General features: G+C 30.6%; 1 protein-coding gene across 2 annotated transcripts; it reads right to left on the bottom strand.

Annotated features, from left to right (window-relative positions):
* Nucleotides 1-1,800: 1,800 nt before the first annotated feature.
* Nucleotides 1,801-21,282, bottom strand: LOC111626374 (U4/U6 small nuclear ribonucleoprotein Prp3-like). Of its 2 annotated transcripts, XM_023369727.1 has the most exons (9): nt 20,750-21,282; nt 19,592-19,686; nt 18,876-19,019; nt 14,359-14,458; nt 14,180-14,293; nt 13,985-14,103; nt 11,639-11,719; nt 2,388-2,434; nt 1,801-2,294 (listed from the first exon to the last, which is right to left on the bottom strand). In XM_023369727.1, the coding sequence occupies exons 1-9, from the start codon at nt 20,761-20,763 to the stop codon at nt 2,142-2,144; spliced, it is 867 nt and encodes a 288-aa protein (XP_023225495.1). In that variant the 5' UTR covers nt 20,764-21,282; the 3' UTR covers nt 1,801-2,141. The 2 variants fall into 2 exon arrangements, with proteins under 2 accessions (XP_023225495.1, XP_023225494.1); XM_023369726.1 differs by lacking the exon at nt 20,750-21,282 and having other exon boundaries at nt 19,592-20,043.
* Between the last annotated feature and the right edge of the window lie 1,258 nt (nt 21,283-22,540).

Below are 22,540 nucleotides of genomic sequence, written 5' to 3'. Positions count from 1 at the left end.
GTCGAATGAGTGTTGCCAGCTAAAACACGTAAAAATAATATTAAAGTAGCCAAGACATAGCCAAATATTGTAGCACCACATCACTAGCAGACATTTGAAATTTGTCGACTAGGATGGTCGGTTAATCGGGGGTCGGATAATCGAGGCTCTACAGTAATTGTGTGCACTTTTCTCAACTGCCGGATAGGTTGGTATGGTCCCACCCATTGGTGCCCACACTCCATTTCAACACAATCCCTCTAGGTTTCTGCAAGGTTGCATTAATTAAGGACAAAGTATACACTACAAGCTTACAAGATGTGGACACATTGAAGCAATGTAGACTTTGCAAGTGTGATGCCGGACTGCCAACAAACAGATGATGGGAAATTATCACCCGTATGAACGAAAGGTTTACATGTGGAGGTGAAGGTTTTAAAAATAAATTTCTAAAACTTGACATAGACTTTACGAACACCCTGTATGTATGATTATTTATGATCATGTTTATCAGAAAGAATTTTGCCCTTGGATCCATGTGATGCTATACATGCCATCCGAGTGTGGGCACGCATGTTCGTGTGTGTATATTTAATTCTAAACATTAATTTAAAAACATTTAGACTTACAAGATTGACCAATTTGTTAACAAGTGACACTGAACATTGTATCCATGCACCCAACAATTATGCCTGTTACAAGTGTCTAGACTCTAGGTGGGGACGGAACCAGTCCCTAAATACGCATACTGCATTCCTTCGGAACCCTCTGATCATCCATATTTAGTGTGATCAATACTATCTTACTTGCCATGTATCAAATGCGGCATTACTTTATATTAAAGAATGCCCCGTTGTATTAGAAATTCAGATGAAATATATAAAGAAGCATTGTGAAATAGGAATTTTAAAATACTATATAATAATAATAAAATATGGTGGTGCATTCCTCAATATATCTGAGCAGACTATATCCTGGACGCAATATCCTAATCTGTACATGTCCAATAAATTTATACAATTTATACAATCTGGATTGCAATAAAATCCAAATCTTCTGTAGTGAGAGGCCAACACACCTTGGTATGCAGCCAAATGGGTACAGATGCAGCTCTGAATGAAGAGGTGGAACCTTATCCAAGCTGTAGACTGTGCTCGTAGGAGTAAAAGATCAAAAGGAATGGATGGTCTGCACGTAACCCTTTACAAGATATAGCCCCCAAATCACTCAAACCAGACTGCTTATTAAACATGGGATAGTCTTAAATGGAGTGCACAGTTTTAATCTGATCGTGCCAGAATGTAGTCAGTGAAATGGCATTTCAAGTCTTTTACAAGCTTTTAACAATCTCTAGTAAAATGGAAAACACTCGATTCTTAGCATTGTTTTGAGAAATAGTTACACATTTTTTTCACTTTTAAATTTTACCTCATTTTCGGTCTTTGAAATTCTAGATAGGCCAATTTCAGGGGCTGTATCTTGTGAAGGGTTGCACAGACTATCACTTCCTTTTGACTTTTTTTTTTTGCTCCTATGAGTATGGTGTACAGGTCTGATGAGGTCCAAACTGCCTCATTCAGAGCTGCATCTGTACCATCAACTGTAACAGATCCAAAGTAATTTCAAAAACTGCAGTCTACCTATATTGTACTGTACTGTACATTACTGTATTATCATTATAAAATTTAAAGTGACAATGATTATTGAAGTATTAAAGTGTTTCGGTAAATTTTACAAATTCACAGAAATAATATCCAAATGAATTTTAATTATATATCAAATACTTTAGTTTGTATTCATAAATTAAAATAAAGAGTTTACATAAATAAATGAAATGAATGAGAAAACTTTAATATATGCATTAATCACAAAAACAATTTTAGATTTTTTACTAATATTAAATGTTATTTCTTATGGAATCTTTCTTTCTACTTTTTCCATACTCACATGTTACAGTATAATGTCGGCGTCAAAACGTTAGGAAATTTTTTCTACCAACTTATTTTCATTGGATGTATAAATTTAATCATTGTATATCCATACTTATTTTTCTCATGTAATACATGATATATACAGACCATGCTTATAAAAAATAAAATGAAATTAATTTTTGATCGAATTCTAAAAAAAACTGTCCATTTTGCATCATGGACTGAATGTCGCTAGTTGTCTTCAGCAGTGTCCAGAATGGAAGAACTGTACGCCAGGTCCCAGTAGTGTTCCACACCATGCTTTTTAAAGTGGTCCCTGGCAAAACTTTCTGTCGGACACACTTTAAATTTCATATCGCCAAAACTGCGATGTTTCACGGTTCCCTACAACAAAAATATTTTTTAAAAAAAATGCATGTAAACAGAGATCATCTTTTTAAAAAAAGACATCAAATATATTGGTTATTGTGTACTTACCTCCCAAATTAAAACGCACCTGTTTTCTATTTTCTCTCCTTTATCCGCTAGAATGTAAAAAAAAATTATTGTTAATTTAATAAATGATCCGTTAAAAAGACCATTAATAAACAGTAATTTGAAAGAATTTTTCTAACAAATACAAACTATTAAAATATTGCTTAACATATTCTAATTTTGAATTTATTTAGAATCAAGTGACAAATGAAAAGCTATAAATTATCAATGCTCGCTATGTTTATAATACAAAACAAAATTTTTAGCTATCGAATAGTTAAAAATTTAAAATAATGCTTACTACTTTTAAATATTGATAATGCAAGGATAATCAAATGAAAAGTCTACTTGTGAAGAACAGACTCAACGATGCCAGCAGAGTTTCGAGTGTTATTTGAGCTTGTTCGAAATGTTTAAAATTTAAGTGCTTCTTGTGGCACTAAGATAGGATTAACGAACATGGCTTGCTTATCAAACGTTAGTTCTCACAAATAAATTGTCATTTTTACCACCAGTTATACAGGAGGTGTGATTAATGCATTCCATAAAATGCTACATTGATTGAATCCATACTCGTATTTTATAGAAAAAAAAAATGATGATTTGTTTGAAAATAACTTTTCCTATTTAAAATATAATTAAAACACACTTGATAATAGGTCATTAAAAATTACAAGAGAATGAAATAAAAAGATAATATATATTCAGATTTAATAGCATTTTACTTTTCAACTATGCTTTAAAATGTTTCGATAATTTTTCCCTTTAATAAAATGTCTCTCCCCTTTGCCACATGAAGCTCTCAGCTGTACCAAATTACATTTTCTATACTCTAAACTTCTTCACTTGGATCATTATTCAAAATTATGCTACAAATAGGCCTTTTAAAAATATGCATGAAAAAGTTAACAGATAGATAGTAAGAGTGAACAACTGAATGCAGTGCAGTTATCCATTCTGTCTCAATCTAAACTGGTAACACTGTTGCCCAGTGGCGTAGAATAGTGGGGGCGGCCTGCCCCGGGCGGCACTTTTAGGGGACGACAAAATTTCACAATAAATAATAATAATATCTTGTAAAAATTTGAACCGTTTCATTTCATATTTTTGTCACACCTATGATTTGGACCGATTGAAATGAGCACAGAATTTTTTATTACTTATTCTGTGATGAAACTGAATTTTAGCCTTTTAAATTGAGATATCTAAATAAGGGTGTGGCGAAATTTTCCTCCGCCCCGGGCGGCTGACACCCACGCTATGCCACTGCTGCTGCCAAAAGTGTAATACGTTATTATTATTATTATAGTATTACTGGTATTATTATTTTGTTTAAAAGTTTTCATTATTAAATAACTACTTACATGAAAGTACAAATTTCTTTGTACTTTCCTAAAGGATATGCAACTTTTTATTATACAAGTAAAATAAATTTAAAATGTAAGTTAACAGTATATTTAAAATGGTAACAACAACAGCTTATGGCAAAACATTTATGCTCAGAACAAATGTTTTCAACTCACTGAGTCATTCTCAAGCTACATTAATTTAAAGAATAATTTAAAATCAAACATTACAAACAGTTGAATAGAATGTTCAAAAAGAAATGATTACAACTATCTAAACAAAGAATTCGCTTGAAATCTATGACTTAATTATAGCATATTTTACAAATGATAAGGACCCTCTCCACCAGCCCAAAATCTTGAGTATACTTGATTCTGCTTCTAATACAGATATGGGCATTGATATGCTAATAGCAGATAACAGACTGGCAGATCTTCTCTCAAAGAATGTGGGAACACAGATACAGTATTTACATTGCAAGGAAGAACACTGCCCCGAGTTTGCTGGTGATACTGGATAGTTCTGTTGTGCATTAGGGTAAAGTTATTAAAATATGAGACAATCGATCCATGTAACTATTATTGATAAATGTGAAATACAGTTTAACTTGATTTTAACGAGCATTAGAGGACTGACAAGATTTCCTCATTATAACCATTACTCATTATATCCACGAAGAGCAGCAATGTAACTAGGGGGAGTATGGGTAGTACATAACTTAGAGGTACCTTACAGGCAGCAAAATTTGTAGCTATGCCACTGATAATTAGTAAAATCTATCTTTTAATTTTTAATTCTAAATAAGTTGATTCAAGAAAAAACAAATTGTAATTACATTATAGTGTATTTTTATAAATATTTGTATAAACTATATTATAATTATTATTATACAATTTATTTTTTCATAATGTTAATACTGTCAAAGGTGACAAACAAAACTTTCTACACACTGACGTTTTTAGCACCACACCACGTTCTAACTTGCATATAATTTCTACTTTTTCGTAAACTGAGACACATTTTCTTTTCTTCATAGAAATGAACCCTTCTATGAGAAAGATGTCTAACTAGAGTAATGGTAATTTTACAAAATAAATTTTATTACGCCAATTTACCTAATCATCACTATGATTAGGTAAATTGGCATAAAGGGTCGGAAGCTAGTCAAGAAAGAGGGGGGAAATGTCTCCAAAAAAGAAAGTGATAAATGGGCTTGTAATCCATGCAGGTTGTAAAACTAATTATCCAGTGGTCATAAAACTAAGTAACTCATTTCAGTTTTATCTATTTCAAGAATTTAATATTGCATTTCTTAATACTTAAACAATGCAGAATGTTCACGTGTTTGCATAGCTATCAATAATTTGCATGGTATATCTGTTAAGTACCCTCATTATAACCATGAGAAAATTTATGGAAATATGTGTAAATTAAAATTCTTATGGTGTTTTGCTTGTTATAACTGTGAACTTGTTATATCCATGTTCGACTGTACATAGACTGAAATTAGAGAGTATCTAAATGCTAGAGATTGAGAGAATTCCCTTTAATCATCCTGGAGATTTTCCAGACAAATTTATTTCAACCTAAAAGGCCCAATTCACTGTGAAATATTATGGCAATTCTGCAAAACTATCGCTTACAAAATTGTCCTAAAAAGTATTTTCTTTACTTTATTTTCTAGTAGTCTATTATAGACTACTGCCTTCCGATATGGTCAATGGCTGCTCTGTCACTTCTTAATAAAGTTACTAATTAGATCCATAAACTATAGTTACTGTTAAATAAATTTAGTAACTTGCCATACACTTCTAATCCAGAAATACCTTGTATCAAACTAGGATTACCTGAACTAAAAGAAAGAATATAATATTTTGACCATATATTATCTGTATATATAAAAATGAATGTATGTGTGTGTGTCTCTCTGTTTGTCCCTCATGCATTACCACACCGTTTATCTGATTGCCGTGAAACTTTGGGAAGTTGTTTAATATACTCCCGCAAAGGTTTTTGGCATAGTACATTTATCCTACGATAGATGGCGTGCATGTATACAAGTGTATTGAGCACAGTGTGTTCGATCGATTTTAAATTGTGAAGATCATTTCCCCCTCCAAAAAATATCTCTATATATGCATTTGTGAACTGTTATTTACGATATTTGTAATAATATTTGTTTAATCACTTTATTTCAACTTTTTTTTGCTAATTATGTATTCGCTGGAGCTTTGTTAAAACCTTAACTGTACCCCGAACAACAACCGAAGTTGTAGGAAGAAATTCGCCTATTTTACCGATCTAGGGATCCCCCTCTTCCAAATTTTAATATTGACTCAAAACAATTTAAAAAGACAAATTACAATAAAACGGTTTATTATCCAACTATCAGAAATGTCACAACATGCCAAGGAAGAGAGGAAGGAGCAATTAAATAATTAAAATTATAAAGGATTAAAAAATATATATAAAAATGGGGAATATCGCACTTCTGACAATCGCTGCAAGTGTGTGGGCTAAATTTGGAGAATCCGTGCTTCTCGCATGGACAACTGTATGTGGTCAACTCACACGTCAAAAAACCTTCTGATTTATTCGTGTACGCACCAGACAGAAAAACAAAAAATATCGTGTATCCACAAGCACTCAAATAAATAGAATTGAAACGACACTTTGAAATGTTTTTTCCTGATGAAAATGAATAATAATAATATAATAATAATAATAAGTTTCAATAAAAATGATAAAATGTAAATTTAATTTTATCATAACGAGTTTTCTTAAATTTCGCTTCTTCTGAGATCGCAGCAATGCACAATGGGTAAGCTAGTATTTTAAATATTTTAATGGTACAGTAGAGCCTCGAAAACTTGGCACTCTGGATAACTTGGCCACACCCTGGCAGGACAAAAATACCCTTAGATAATTAATTTTCATCATAGACAGCTTTATGCCTCATAAAGTATTTTTCTGAGGTCTGTCTTATCAGGTAAATTACTGTACACAGTGTATTCATTAATTTTCATTTTCATGTAGTAAAGGCTCTATGCCTTCATAAAGGACATACTTTTCCTTTGTGTAAGGGTATTTGGGCAGTTTATTCTCTGTTGTATTCTCAAGCAAACAATACATACAAGTACAGTACAATATTTTCTGAGGAAACACGCATACTTATCCTTTTTTAACCCCATTCCCGATAACCTGGGCATTTTCACAAACTCGGCCACCCTTCGGTCCACATTAGGCCGAGTTTTCGAGGCTCTACTGTATAATACACAATTACTAGTTCAATTGACAAATACCCAATAGGTGAATGCATAATAAAACATGCCTATACACTTCTTATTATTGATTAGCCATATTTAACTATGCTCTACTAGCCTAAGCCATGTTCTGCTGGACTAAAATGAGGTGCATTACAGTAGAAATAAGATTGTATTTCTACTGTATGCATTGCATTTTAGTCCAGTAAAACATATCTTGCATTATAATTTTTCACAATATAAAAGAACTTGTAAACATATTTTACATAACTGACCAGTAAAATAGTATACTTTTAATTTTATTTATTTAATTAATTAATTAATTTATAATTANTGTGTGTCTGTCTGTCTGTCCCTCATGCATTACCACACCGTTTATCTGATTGCCGTGAAACTTTGGGAAGTTGTTTAATATACTCCCGCAAAGGTTTTTGGCATAGTACATTTATCCTACGATAGATGGCGTGCATGTATACAAGTGTATTGAGCACAGTGTGTTCGATCGATTTTAAATTGTGAAGATCATTTCCCCCTCCAAAAAATATCTCTATATATGCATTTGTGAACTGTTATTTACGATATTTGTAATAATATTTGTTTAATCACTTTATTTCAACTTTTTTTTGCTAATTATGTATTCGCTGGAGCTTTGTTAAAACCTTAACTGTACCCCGAACAACAACCGAAGTTGTAGGAAGAAATTCGCCTATTTTACCGATCTAGGGATCCCCCTCTTCCAAATTTTAATATTGACTCAAAACAATTTAAAAAGACAAATTACAATAAAACGGTTTATTATCCAACTATCAGAAATGTCACAACATGCCAAGGAAGAGAGGAAGGAGCAATTAAATAATTAAAATTATAAAGGATTAAAAAATATATATAAAAATGGGGAATATCGCACTTCTGACAATCGCTGCAAGTGTGTGGGCTAAATTTGGAGAATCCGTGCTTCTCGCATGGACAACTGTATGTGGTCAACTCACACGTCAAAAAACCTTCTGATTTATTCGTGTACGCACCAGACAGAAAAACAAAAAATATCGTGTATCCACAAGCACTCAAATAAATAGAATTGAAACGACACTTTGAAATGTTTTTTCCTGATGAAAATGAATAATAATAATATAATAATAATAATAAGTTTCAATAAAAATGATAAAATGTAAATTTAATTTTATCATAACGAGTTTTCTTAAATTTTGCTTCTTCTGAGATCGCAGCAATGCACAATGGGTAAGCTAGTATTTTAAATATTTTAATGGTACAGTAGAGCCTCGAAAACTTGGCACTCTGGATAACTTGGCCACACCCTGGCAGGACAAAAATACCCTTAGATAATTAATTTTCATCATAGACAGCTTTATGCCTCATAAAGTATTTTTCTGAGGTCTGTCTTATCAGGTAAATTACTGTACACTATGTATTCATTAATTTTCATTTTCATGTAGTAAAGGCTCTATGCCTTCATAAAGGACATACTTTTCCTTTGTGTAAGGGTATTTGGGCAGTTTATTCTCTGTTGTATTCTCAAGCAAACAATACATACAAGTACAGTACAATATTTTCTGAGGAAACACGCATACTTATCCTTTTTTAACCCCATTCCCGATAACCTGGGCATTTTCACAAACTCGGCCACCCTTCGGTCCACATTAGGCCGAGTTTTCGAGGCTCTACTGTATAATACACAATTACTAGTTCAATTGACAAATACCCAATAGGTGAATGCATAATAAAACATGCCTATACACTTCTTATTATTGATTAGCCATATTTAACTATGCTCTACTAGCCTAAGCCATGTTCTGCTGGACTAAAATGAGGTGCATTACAGTAGAAATAAGATTGTATTTCTACTGTATGCATTGCATTTTAGTCCAGTAAAACATATCTTGCATTATAATTTTTCACAATATAAAAGAACTTGTAAACATATTTTACATAACTGACCAGTAAAATAGTATACTTTTAATTTTATTTAATTAATTAATTTATTTATTTATAATTTACGAATTTTTTATGTGATACAGTAAAACCTGTCTATGGCAACCACCCACGGTTCCTTCAAAAAGTGGTCTTTTAGACAGGTAGTTGTCCAATACAGGTAGTGCTGTAATACCATATTTCCGCATGTATTTTGCATACAGATATGGCTAAAAGCCATATATATACTAAGCGAAACTCAAGGCGAGCAAAAATAAGAGAATTTTTTCAACAATAGAGCTACATTGGTAATGTATTTTATTCTTATTGAATAACTTGATTAACAGAAGTCGTCGTGATTTTATAAGACAGATTTAATACCAGTATTTTAAAGATTAATACAGTATTCGCATTTTCTCAATTAAAATGCAGTTTCTTTTTACTGAGATAATTAATTCAAGTGGTTCTCTTTGTTTGCTCCTCAGTTACATGTATTATGTCATCGATATAAAAGTGCATGGTATCTCTCCACCACTTCGGTTTCGATTTTCGTTAGTTTAATCTTATTTTTACTTTAAAAATACTGTATTTTTTAAATATTTAATATTTTCTTAAGTACAATAAAAAATTATTAATTAATAATAAAGCAATTTTATTATTTCTCCTCATAATATGATTTCATTACATCAATGACAATCGTAGAATCGAAAAACAAAGATTGTCTGTAAAACTAATTTTGTGTTAATGTGCTTATTGTTTGCATGCAAAAATTACTTGAATGTTGTTTTTCTAAAAATATTGAGAAGATAAAGTAGGTTGATACAGAAACTATTTATTGCACATATACTGTATATGAGCTTCAAAAAATAAAAAATAAAAAATAAATTTTATCAAATGATGAGATCAGCAGATTAATTGTATCGTGTACAATATTTTATACCCCTAAGGAAAATACTGTAGGTCTACAGTAAAATAAATTTCGTTTTCCCACAGTTAAACTTCACTGCTAATTGTTGTTGTGATAAACCATTTTTACTTTCTTTGATAACTTTAACCCGATCTTCTAACGACAGAACTTTTACATTTCTTCCATTTTTCGAACAATTTTGAACAAACTGAAAAGAATTTCCTTTGTTGCTAGACTAATTCATTAACACCTGCACCTAATTTCAAGAGTGGGAGAAGTGCCCGAGGTGGGTTTGACCAAGAATTTAGACTAATTCATTATATTAAGAGGGGGAAATGTTGAGATGGGTTCGAACAATAGTTTAGACCAGATATACTCATGGAAGCGGTTGCTTATTACAGTTTTTGTATGTCATTTCGAACCAAAAATCGATGCCCGTGGTCACGTTACATAGGTGGTTGTTTAATACAGATAACTTATATGAAGACTCTAATCCATGCCAGAAATTTTTGCCCATTTTGACAGGTGCTCGTCAAATGCAGGTGGTTGCCTAAGCAGTTTTTACTGTATTATATTTTAAGTATACATTATTTTCACTATATCTTATAATATAATCGAGATGGGTTGATAAAAATTTGGAACACAGTTAGGTACACCATGAGAATGCACACTAAAAAGGAATTTTTGGAAATTTCCTCCATGAAGGAGAGAGAGAAGGTTAAGGATTATCCCAAAGAACTCAGCTTTCTGCTGTACTATTTTAGATGCAGTTTTTTGTATTTTTGCGGGAAATCAAGCATATTACTACATCCATCTAAAAATTCTCTAACTAGCCTCAGAAGTGGAGGATCTAATTCTTGCACCTGGTGAAAATGGGTAAGATTGGCTATGTAACTATAAAGGTTATCTTATGTAAGGGTTTATCACACCAAATGACCAATCTAACACATTTAAAAAATTCTTTATTCTTCTACTGTACACAATTTAGAGAATTTTAAAAATGTGTTAGATTGATCACTCGGTGTGATAAACACCTACGTAAGATAATCTTCATAAATATAAATCAAATACTATAATATAATATCGTAGAAGGGTTAGAAGTATGAAATAATCTAATAATCTTAATCTTTGCTGTTGTTACTTTTTGTCCGAGCAACATTGGACTCATCTGCTAGTATTAATATAAATACATTAAATTTTAATGCTTAAAATACATTTATAATTCACATCTTATTTTTTGTTATATCTTATGCATATTAAGTAAGCTGTGATTGCATTATAGTGGATCATTCTGCATTGAATTTTGATGTACAATAGTGAATCCTGCACTAAGTGAAATTGTACTAGATAAGATAGACCTGTAAATCAATGTGAATCCTAGAAATTATTTTGTCATATTTTCAGCTTTTTCACTAGTTAATCTTTCTCTCATATTGGATGAAATTTGATAAATTTGATCATTATAAATTATCTATTATTCTTCAATAAAAATTTCCATATTAATTTACAAGTTAAATAAATATTTAAGTTTTTGTGATTAATTAATTGATTTGGCATGTATTGTACTAATTAGACTCATTTGAATAAGTGTATTCTAGAAGTATGTATTTCTGTCAAAAACATGCTAACTGAATTTTTCTAATTTTCATGTTATATCAAAATATACATTATGTTTGAATCTGAGGATAAAATATAATAATCTCAAAAAATGTAATTTTACCAAGTAATAAACTGACTCCCTAAAAATTATTAGCATTGTGTTTTATGAATGATATAAATATGGAGTCACTAAAGAACAGAGAACTTACTTCCATCTTTTGTTGAATGTTCTTCATTCCATTTTATCCTATTCATCATAAGTCGTTTAAACTTCTTTTGTTGCCTGGCTCCTAATAAAACAAATCAAATCATTATAAAAAAATTACACACACATTTTTATGTGGGATAGTTGGAAAATTAAGTTTCCTATAATCATATTTCCTAGAAACCATAGAAATGTTGGGTTGGCAATATGTTGTAGTGATAAAGCCATCATCCACCATTTGTCGTGTGATGGATGACCTTGATCTTGAAGGTGGCCCAGCATAGTGTTGCATTTAAGAGAAGAGTTGAGCAGTGTGTGCCTAGCAGGCATGGTAAACAGAGATGTGTTGAAACTGGATAAAATGAGGACTGCTATTTACTACGAATGGTCACATGGAATGTCTGGTACTGAAATTTGTAAGTGCCTGGTGGAAGCATATGGACCTTATGTCAAAGTAAATGGTGTGATGATGAAGCTAGTTGTTCTGCACCAGATGAACCAATGTAATGAACAATGTGAGCCCTGGCCAGCCATCAACAGTTGCTGCAGATGAAAACATCAAACAAGTTGATGAGCTGATTAAATGGAACAGGTGTTTCACTGTGGATGATGTTGCTAGTGAACTTGGTATTAGCCATGAGTCAGCCCATGAAATTGTCCATGACAGATAACATGCAGTATCATAATGTCTCAACACAGTGGTTGCCTCCCTGAATCACTCCTGACCACAAGCCTCAAAGAATGGACTAAGTCTGCAGCATCTCTTGTGGTAGGATAGGGAGGGAGATGATCTGTTCCAGACTGTGACTTGTGGTAAGAGCTGAGTACACCATTTCACTCCTAAGTCAAAGGCCATAACCATGGAATGGAAGAATATAACATCCCCCCAATCAAAAAGAAATTCAAGACAACCCACTCAACAGGCAAGCTGCTTTTAACTGTCTTCTGAGATGCCAAAGGGGTTCTTTTGTTGGAATTTTTGGAGAGGACCTGTCAATGCTGAATAGTACTGTCAGATACTAACATGATTGACAACTGATACGCCTGTCATACTTCTGCACTACAGTAGAATAATGCCTCTTTCTGACCACATGTTATACATCTAGAAGAAACATCCCTGCAAATGGCAGACTAGAAAAACTTACTTTTCAACTATCCCTTGTACATGCAAAACAGTCATGAAGTTTGGAAACAAATGCATGCACACACACAGAGAGAGAGAGAGAGAGACTGATTCACTGGTGATGTTCAGTACATTTTTTCTCAAACTGTTAGAGATAGGAAAATGGATTAATAACCAAGTTTATAGAACAGACAAGGCAATTTTTGGTGACCTTGAAAATCATTGGTTTTTGAGATACAGAACAAAATAGTACTTCTTAAAATTATAAGGCATTTTTGAACCATTATATGAATGATATATGTATGACAAAATAAACACTTTTTATCATAGGTCACATTTTCTTAAACTGAACAGTTTTCAAGATATTGGCCAGTTTCTTCTAAAAGTCTGATTTTTCTTTTTCCGAAAAGTTTCTATGCTGAGAACTAAGTTTATCAGTTTAGTTATCAAAAAGCTTTACACGACAGAAACATGATGATAATGAAAGTACATTTCAAAATTTATTTTAATTAGATGCTGAAAATGTCTACTCTCTTTATATACAGAAATTTAATATATTTTGTAATTCACATCTACTAATCTTACAAAAAACTTTGCTGGATTCTGATTATGTTTTTTAGAAGAATGCTGAAAGTAAACAATTTCCTTAATTTGTCCCCATGAAGACTGGCATAAAGATATGCAGCCTGTAAATAATTTTGGTGATCTGCATCTAAAGCCATCAGCATGTCTAATGCTTTTTAATTTGAATAACACATTTTCATGAAAACAAAGAAAACAGGTGACTGTACAAAAAATGAAAAAGATCATTCCAAAAAGACATTCCTTCACCTTTTAAAAAAAGTACTAACCCAATTTATTTATAGCCTGCTTGTTCAAATATTTGATATGACAAGATAAAGAACAAAATCCGATCATACATCAACAAAAGGTGACACGAAAATTTCGTGTGTCGGATTACTGAATGCATCAGATTGGCAAGTACAGATTCTAATGTGTATGTGTATATATATATGGTTTATTGATAGCATCACAATATATGAACAATGAATTGTTTTTCATTGGCAACATACTGTGCAAAACTACAATTACAAAATTTTCATTGTAATTTTGCACAGCACGTTGAACTATTCACTATGTTAATGATAATGAGTAAATTATTATTATTAATGCTACAAGATTTTATCACCACACTATATATAATATTCAAATAAAAATTATTCTTACCTCCTTCTACTACAACAACATTAACATTTCTGTATAACACAACACATCCTGACATGTATAATTGTTTAGCATTGATTTCTACTTTAAATTTCTTTGCTGGATTTGTCAAATTATATACTCTAAAAAAAAAAAATTACTTCTTAAAATTCCAAAAAAATATATATACACAATAAAATTTATTGTAAAACAATGTACCTGTAAACAGTAACATGTACTCCTAAACTTGTATCTTCTTTTAGTTTCTTAATTTTTTTCTCTCTTCGCTGTTCAACAGTTAACTTTCGGGCTGCGTTGGCAGCCTCGTGAGCTCTATAAAATATAGCTTTATCATTATATATGTTTTAAAAATAAAATTATTTTAAATCTTTACTTACTTTTGTCTTTTAGCCATCTGTTCTCTAACATGCGCTTCAATTTTTGTTGGATCTTGAACAGCTTGAGTGCCCAAAGCTCTCATCAAGTTAGAAACACGAACTGAAATATACAAATAAAACTTTTAGAATAATAAACACAATATCAAATATTCTAAAAGTTTGAATTATTGAAATTTTAGAATGACCATTGTGGCTGTCAACATGTATTTTTTTAATCACTTTCAATCATTATCAGCCATTTTTTACCCTGAAAATTTAAATCTAATATCAAAATCATGTTATTCTATAGGAAATATAGAACAACATGATTGTATTCATGCTTATCCTGTAGTTGAGAAAGCAGTACTTAATTTTAAGCTAGCAAGTTCCAATAAAGCAGTTTGAATTAATTTTCAACAAATAGATAAAAATAAAACTATATTAGAAGAAGCACAGAAAACAATTGACATTGTACAGAGAAATAAAGAGAATGACAAATGAAAAATTTCCAAAAATTGCCATGGAGACAAAGCTTAAGGAAAGAAGAAAAGAAAGATTAAGATCATTAAGATACATCATACAATGATCATTAAGATCATTGTATGATGATGCAGAGAGAATAAAAGATAAGAGAAGGTGTTTTTCTGTTAAGACTGGTGTCATGATGGGAAAAGATGGAAAGAATCCCTGGCAATAACAAGGCATTGCCAGATACCACAGAGAGAGAGAGAAATTGTGAAAACCTGGACTACGCAAATTTTTAAAATTAAAATTCACCCAATTTAAATTTTTTGAATTTATGAATTTTATTTCACAAAACTACAACAGAAAAGATTCCATACCATCCAGGAACTTCAGAATTTTTTCCCATGGACTGTACTTCCTCCATGAGTGACAGCTTCCAAATAAATATTCATTGGAGAAATAGAGACAAATCACAGATTGGAGCAACAGACAACTTCATCAAAAATAGGTGATGAATTGCCAGAGAAAGGACCCCCGAAATAAAAAGGTAAAGGACATCCACTGCTGATCCCTTCGACTGGCACTGTTCCCAGGACCTTAGCTGCCTTTACCAAATGAAAAATCGATTGAGAACTATACCATCAAGGAGTCCAAATCTACCCAAACCAGCGGAAACCTCTCCATCCCTTTGTGAAGACGATTCATGACATCAAGACTTTGACCAAGCCAATTTTACTGATCCAGATATTTACTGACATGCGTACGAATTTGTAAACTCTCTCTCTCTCCTACATGATTATAACTAACTCTTCCATTTAAGTCACTCTTTGTCACTCTTGTAAAGTCTCTTTGTTAAATAAATTGTTAATTATTATTAAATACATAGTATACTTAATAAAAATATATTTAAATTTAAATTTAATAAAAAACAGTATTCTTCTTCCTATTAATAATATCAGTGTTTAACTAAAATAAAGAAAAACACTGCTATTTCAGGTTACCAATAAGTTATTATTGGAATGTTTTCAATCTAATTTCATGTTTTCTTTGGCAGTTCAATTCTACCAGCATTCTACTTAATAATAAACATGGTAACCTTAAATATAGCAGTGCTTTCTCCCTCTACTGAAAATGATACTGTCAAGATTTACAGATTTTACTATTGGAGTTTGTAATGGCTATATTCAAAAATTTATTATAAAACCTTAAATCAAAAAATTCTTCAAAATATCTGATTTTTGGCAGTTATACAGGGTGGGGCAGAAAGGATGGACATTTTTGAAATGGCTAGAACTCACTACCAGGTGAAGTGACAGATGTGTGGCAGGTAGTGTGACAGTAGTGAGGTCTTAGCATTGTCTTTTCAGTTGAAGGCATGGAACCATGGACAATAGATCACCGTGTGTTTGCATATGACTGAGGAAGCAGTCGTATGCAAAGAGAATCACTCAGTCATACACATCTGATGGGAATAAGTTTCCTCATCATTGAATATGATGGAAACGTATTCCCATCAGACATGTGTTGTTTCAACAGGATGGGGTGACAGCCCACACAGCTAGAGCATCAGTTGATGTTATTCATCGTCTCTTCCCTGGTTGCCTCATATCCAGATTAGGTGACATTCATTGGCCTCCTCATTCAACTAAATCCATGTGCGACTATTTCTTGTGGGGACACCTCAAGGCACACATATATGAGCATAAGCACGTTCTTTGCAAGAACTGAAGGAAGTTATTCGCGTGGAAGTCACCAAAATTTCCTAAAGAAATGCATCACTGATAATGGACACAGCATGGGAGATGTTTATCACACTTGATTCTGTAAAATGCTATTTAAATACAAACTCACATCTTCCACTTTTATGTATCTTCTACATACTCAGAACACACTTTTGAAGCTGTAGTGCTCTCAGTATATTTAGCAATATGGAGAGCAGTAATAGAAGTGCCTTTTATTTTGGTCAGGATATTTTTAATATTACTTCATATTTTTGAGTAGAAGAGTAGTTCTCAATCTGTGGAGCATGTTTCTATAGTGAAAAGGAAGACTTTTTTTTTTTTTTTTTTAGCAAAGTGCAAAGAAATGAGCATTATTATTTCAAATCTTGATTCTGAAATATCATCTTTTATTTTCTAAACACACTGGATTACATCTAGTGTGTTTCAAAACTGAAGTAATTCTATTTTCACATATGGGATGTCCTATCCATGGGAGGTAATGATCCTTTATAATGGCAGAACCTTTCTACTTACACTATTAATTGAAATATATTCTGTATTTCACAAATACAAACTCCTCTATCAGTTTTTCTATTCAAAGACTGAAGAGAGGTTTTATTTAGAGTAGTATGCTTTTACAAAAAGCGTAGGTAGTGTAAGAATGTTAAAAAAAACTGTTTCTTTTAAAGTTTGAGAACCACTGTTATAAAGAAAGATTAATCCCATTTATATAAAAAATTTTGTGTATGTTCTTGTCTAATATTTAAAGTATTCATAGATACTTGAATTATTTTAATAATATGCATCTTTTTGTTTCTTTAACAAGTTTATAGGATATAAAAAAAAATTTTTATTTTATAATTATAAATTTTAGTACAATCTAACTAATTAGTATAATCTAACTAATCTGAAATTATTATTGTTGAGGATTGTTTGGATTAATGAAATATTCAGATGTAAGAGTTATGCATAAAGAAAATGAAGAGCTACAAACAAATTTTTTACTTTTATTTGGTACATGTAAATTAATGTTAAAATGTGTAGTATATATTAATTTTAGAATTTTGTCATGTTTTTAAAAAATAATCTGCAATTTCTTTTTGTTTCTGATTTGAACATTCAGCAACAAACAAAACTGGTTTAAATTAAGCAGAATTTAGATTGCCAAAAATACAGTCATATTTTCCAACATCATTTATTCTAAACACATACACATTAAATCAATCATGTAATTACTTATTAATTGTTTTATATTTCATCTCTCTATTAAAGATAGAAAAATTTTATCAATGAATTTTGAACATTCATGCAATCATTCTTATATAATACAAAGGAATTGATAAAACAGGATATCATTTGGTTATCCTCAATCATAAAAGATGGTGTTGTAGGGCCATCATTCAACTGATACTTGAAATACAGTAGAGCATCGATTATCCGACTAAATTGGGGACTGGGGTCGGTCGGATAACTGAAAAAAACGGATAATCAAAAAATATGAAAAAATACATTATTAGTATAGTATATCAGTATATCCCATGTAATTAGTATATCGCTATTAACCAACTTTGCGTTGAATTTTCATCGATGGTAAGCCTAACAAAAATTTTTTTAAAATAATAATCGTCGCTATTGTATCGTTAAAAATTATTTTTAAATTATTTTATTGCTCACAAAACAAACCACCACTCGTAATTAGAAAATTAAGTCTCGTTTAAATACTGGCCTCCCTTTCATGGTTGAGCCAGTGTTGCCAGCTAAAACAATCAAAAATTTAACAAAAATAATATTAAAGTAGCCAAGACATAGCCAAATATTGTAGCGCCACATCACTAGCAGACATTTGAATTTGTCGACTAGAACGCGGTCGGTTAACCGAGGTGACGGTTAATCGGGGGTCAGATAATCGATGCTCTACTGTATATGTAATTACATTGTTAAGTTGACATTTATTCATTACGCAAAGTGTATATGATGCATGAATAGTGTCAAGTTTTAATTTTGAATGTTTTTTTCCCCTAAAATATTAGTTACAAATAATTATAGTGAAAAATAACTGATTTATTTTAATCCAATTAATAAGTATTGTGATTCACCCATTCAAACAATTCAACTAATGGAGAGTGATAAATATAATTTATTTAAAAAATAATTTATGTAACATGTTATATAAATAGTCAATCATAATTACTCATATTACAATCAAACTAGATGTTTAATGGGTTCTAGTTAGTAATTATTTTTGTTTGTTTTTTTATTAACAAAATAATAAATCATGTTATTTATGTATAAATTTCATAAAAAAAAGGAAAAAACAAAAGAACGTTTTAAAAATTCTCTCTTAATTTTTACCTTTAGGTTCAGGAGGTGGTTCTAATCCCAATCTAATTTTTTCTTGTTTCTCTTTCCAAGTCTCTCTTCTATTTTGTCTTCTCAACTTCTTCCTTTCTTTCTTTGTTAAGTAGACGGGAAGAAACGACGGTTTTAAAGGATCAGCTAGAAGAAATCAAAAAGATAACGACCTCAATTTATTAAAACAATTACAAAAATGGTTAATTACTTTGTCTTCATTTTTACTCTAGTGAATTATAACTGATTATTACTAAGAGTTTTTAAAAATGTATATAGCCACTCTCCAACTTAAGCATATTTGACCTTTTCAGTTGTATTTAAAGTTTGGTCAACATAAATTATCTGGTTTTTTACTTTTTGGAAGAAGTATTCCAACACTATTCATTTATTAGTGTATAAATCTATTAATTTACTTTTTTAAAGCATATGAACATGATTAAACCAATAATTTTAATTAAATTAGTTGTTTAGATGAAAATTTTGCTTGTCTTTTACAGTTTTGTCTACCACTATGTATTTATATACACATACACACACACACAACCTATTATACACACCATATATATAGTGTGTATGTGTGGCATAGAGGAAGTTCTACACCACTTGCCACAGTCCCATCTGTAATTTGCATCAAGTGATTTTTTTATTTGACCTGTTCCAATAACTTTTCTATTAAATAATTAATTATAAAAGCTGTAAAAAATAGACAAACATACTTGGAGCTTTCATTTGTGTTGGATGTTCCACCAAACTGGTTACACCTTCAAAGTGTTCTTCTTCTAATTCACTACCTGTTGTAACTTTGTCATAACTGAAATAATCAAAATACTCCATCCAATAAATTAGGTTTTGAACAAATTTAATTAAAATACTAATTAAAACAACCAGTATAAAAGTCAATCAAAGTTTTCTCAAAAATTCTAATGTTTTAAATCCGAGAATTTTGTACAAATAATTTCTATAATTATCCAAAACTCTTAACATTTCATACTTTAAAATAGAAAGTGATAACTTTTATACAGCTTGTAAAATTACAGAGACATTCAATATAAAAAAATAAATTCCAAAAAAATAATTTGCAAAACTAGATACTCAAGTCTTGCATGAAATGTTTTAATTTCTTGAAAATTATAATCAAATTAATGATAAATATCTGTTCGTTTATTTGAATTTTCATCTGTAATTTATATTTATTAGCCTAATAATTAAAAATAAATTTGTTTAAAAACACATTGACAAAAAAAAAAAACTGTTATTTAAGAAGTCGACCCTTATTTTATCAAAATGTTTTTGGGATATCAAATTTTTAATGAAACATTGTGAAGATCACCAAAAATAAGGTCTTTACCTTCCCGTCTTTGGCAATCTACACCAAATATCTTTGTTATTTCAAACAATATAAGCAACTGAAGAATAGAAGTTAAGGCTTTCTAAAAATGTTTTGACAAAATAAGAGAGTTGGCTCCTTAAATAATGGTTTGTTCTTTAGTATGAATAATAAAGAGTTCTTCTTTCATTGTTTAGTAAATTTGTTTACTTCTCTAAACAGGTTTTTCTTGTAAAGGGTAATAGGAAAAAAACTACATTACAATTTGAATAATACAGATAAAAATTTAAATTTTTTGACATATACATATTAAAATTGCAATCATGAAGACTGTAATCAGTATCAAAGTTATGCAATAAAATTATAAAAACACATAGATGTCTACTTGATTTCAATTAAATTAACTAGTCCATTTAGAAGTTATTGAAAAGATAATTTTATCTAAACTATGTATAAAGCAAATATCAATTTAATTCTAAGTCGACTGCCGGGCGTGTCTGACGTCGGTTTGCCTCGGAGGGGGTGCCTGAAGCACACCGTATCTTACCTCTCCCCTTTCATGATGAACGAGTCCCACCATTCAATCTCGGGAACTTCCCCCTCTTTCTATATAAAGAAGGGTATAATACAAGTTAATGTCAGCTCTTTTATAATGTTATAAAATTAATTTAAAATTATGCTTGTGACAGGGCTGTGAGTAAAATGAGGTAGCCAAGTATTTGTTATATAGCAGAGATTTTTAATTTTTGATATTTTAAAAATCTCATTAGAAAAAGAAAAAATTCCGCAAGTTAAGGTTAATTATCAGAAAAAAGTTTATCAATGTCTCCCGAGATAGCAATCTAGGTTAAGTTTTTGATGATATCATTGCAAATTAAATAAAGATTTTATAAAATATATACCATCAAATTATATGAAATATTTAAATTAAATCTTTAATTAAAATATACAGTAATTACATTTAAGCATATACTGTATGATCTTCATCTATAATTAACTGTAAATTAAACATAAAATTTTAATTTAATAAAATGTATCATATAGTTAACATGCAACAAACCTTATATACTTTTACAGCAGAATAATACTTTTTAATACACAGCAGTAAACATTTTTGGCCTCATTTGGTGGCATGCATTGGGCTTACACAGTAGAAACAAAATTCAAGCCAAGAATTCCAAATATAGAATGTTTTTAAGATTTACTTTTAATTGCATTATAGGTGAATATGTATAATTTCAAAAATCCTGTAATCATTTAAATGCAGGGACATAAAAGAACAACCTTAAGAACATTTTGAATTCGGGATTCTTGGCTTGCATTTTATGTTTCTTCTGTGTACGTCTGATGCAAATCTCAAAATGAGACTGAAAACATTTGCTACCTATTATAAAGGTAAGATAAAAAAAAAAAAGTGTTTTCAAGCAAAAATCGAGTTGTGATTGTTCAGTTGTTTTTGATGAATCAAAAGAAAAACAAAAAGTTGCAGAAAGGTGCAATTATGTTAGTTGCTAAACAATTTGAATGTAACAGAATGACCATATCAAGAATTTGGATAATATGTTTCTGTTACTTCAACAAGTTATGCTGGAAGCAATGAAAAATGATGCCTCTAATAATTTTAAGCTCACTCATATATGGAAAGCAAAGCTTTGAAGCCAAGAGATCCTACCTATAACTTTAAAATGCAGTAATGAAATTATTGAAACATCCAGAAACTATCTGAACACTCAAAATGAAAATGAGGAATAATATTTTTAATTCATTGTTTAATTTAATTTTTTGATAATAAATGTTGCATTCTATATTTATTTATTTTTTGCTATTATTATTATGGGATAAAATTTTTTTGCTATTATTATTATGGGATTAAATTCATTAACTGCTACTATTATTATGGGACAGAGGGCATAATTATTTGTAAGCAAAAAAAAAATGAATCACAACTACCTAATAATGACTTGTTACAGTCTTGAATTTAACACAATCTTTTGAATTTATGTATGTTAAAATATCCTTAAATTCAAATTCAAAAGATATACAACTTGGAGAATGCCAATTCAGAAATCAAAATTTTAAGAGTTGTATATAAATGGCACTTATTCAAGTTACATATACAAAAACATTGCATATACTCACTAAAAATACAGCAAAACAGTCTTTATAAGTACCCTATAGATGAAAAGCAGTTAAAAAGCAATTGTATTCTACAACTGTGTCACATTTATGCAAACCATTTAATATACTTTGATTTTTTTTAAACTATTTAGCATGCAATCTATAAAATCCCTATATCATAAATATACATATAACTAAAGAATTACCAGATTTTATGGAC

This window comes from Centruroides sculpturatus, unplaced genomic scaffold (assembly GCF_000671375.1).
Source record: "Centruroides sculpturatus isolate CEXI.00-Female unplaced genomic scaffold, Cexi_2.0 scaffold400, whole genome shotgun sequence".
Classification (NCBI taxonomy): Eukaryota; Metazoa; Arthropoda; class Arachnida; order Scorpiones; family Buthidae; genus Centruroides; species Centruroides sculpturatus.
Note: the sequence above shows the minus strand (reverse complement) of the source record. Positions and strands in the feature narration are given on the sequence as shown.

What these genes read in the sequence shown, in the direction of transcription:
- LOC111626374 (XM_023369726.1), bottom strand. Translation starts at nt 19,709, where the DNA reads ATGGAGTATTTTGATTATTTCAGTTATGACAAAGTTACAACAGGTAGT. An exon ending in TGTTGTTGTAGTAGAAGGAG is followed by an intron (nt 11,720 to 13,984) that starts GTAAGAATAATT and finishes TTGTTTTATTAG; the next exon opens with GAGCCAGGCAACAAAAGAAG. An exon ending in ACATTCAACAAAAGATGGAA is followed by an intron (nt 2,435 to 11,638) that starts GTAAGTTCTCTG and finishes TTTACATTCTAG; the next exon opens with CGGATAAAGGAGAGAAAATA.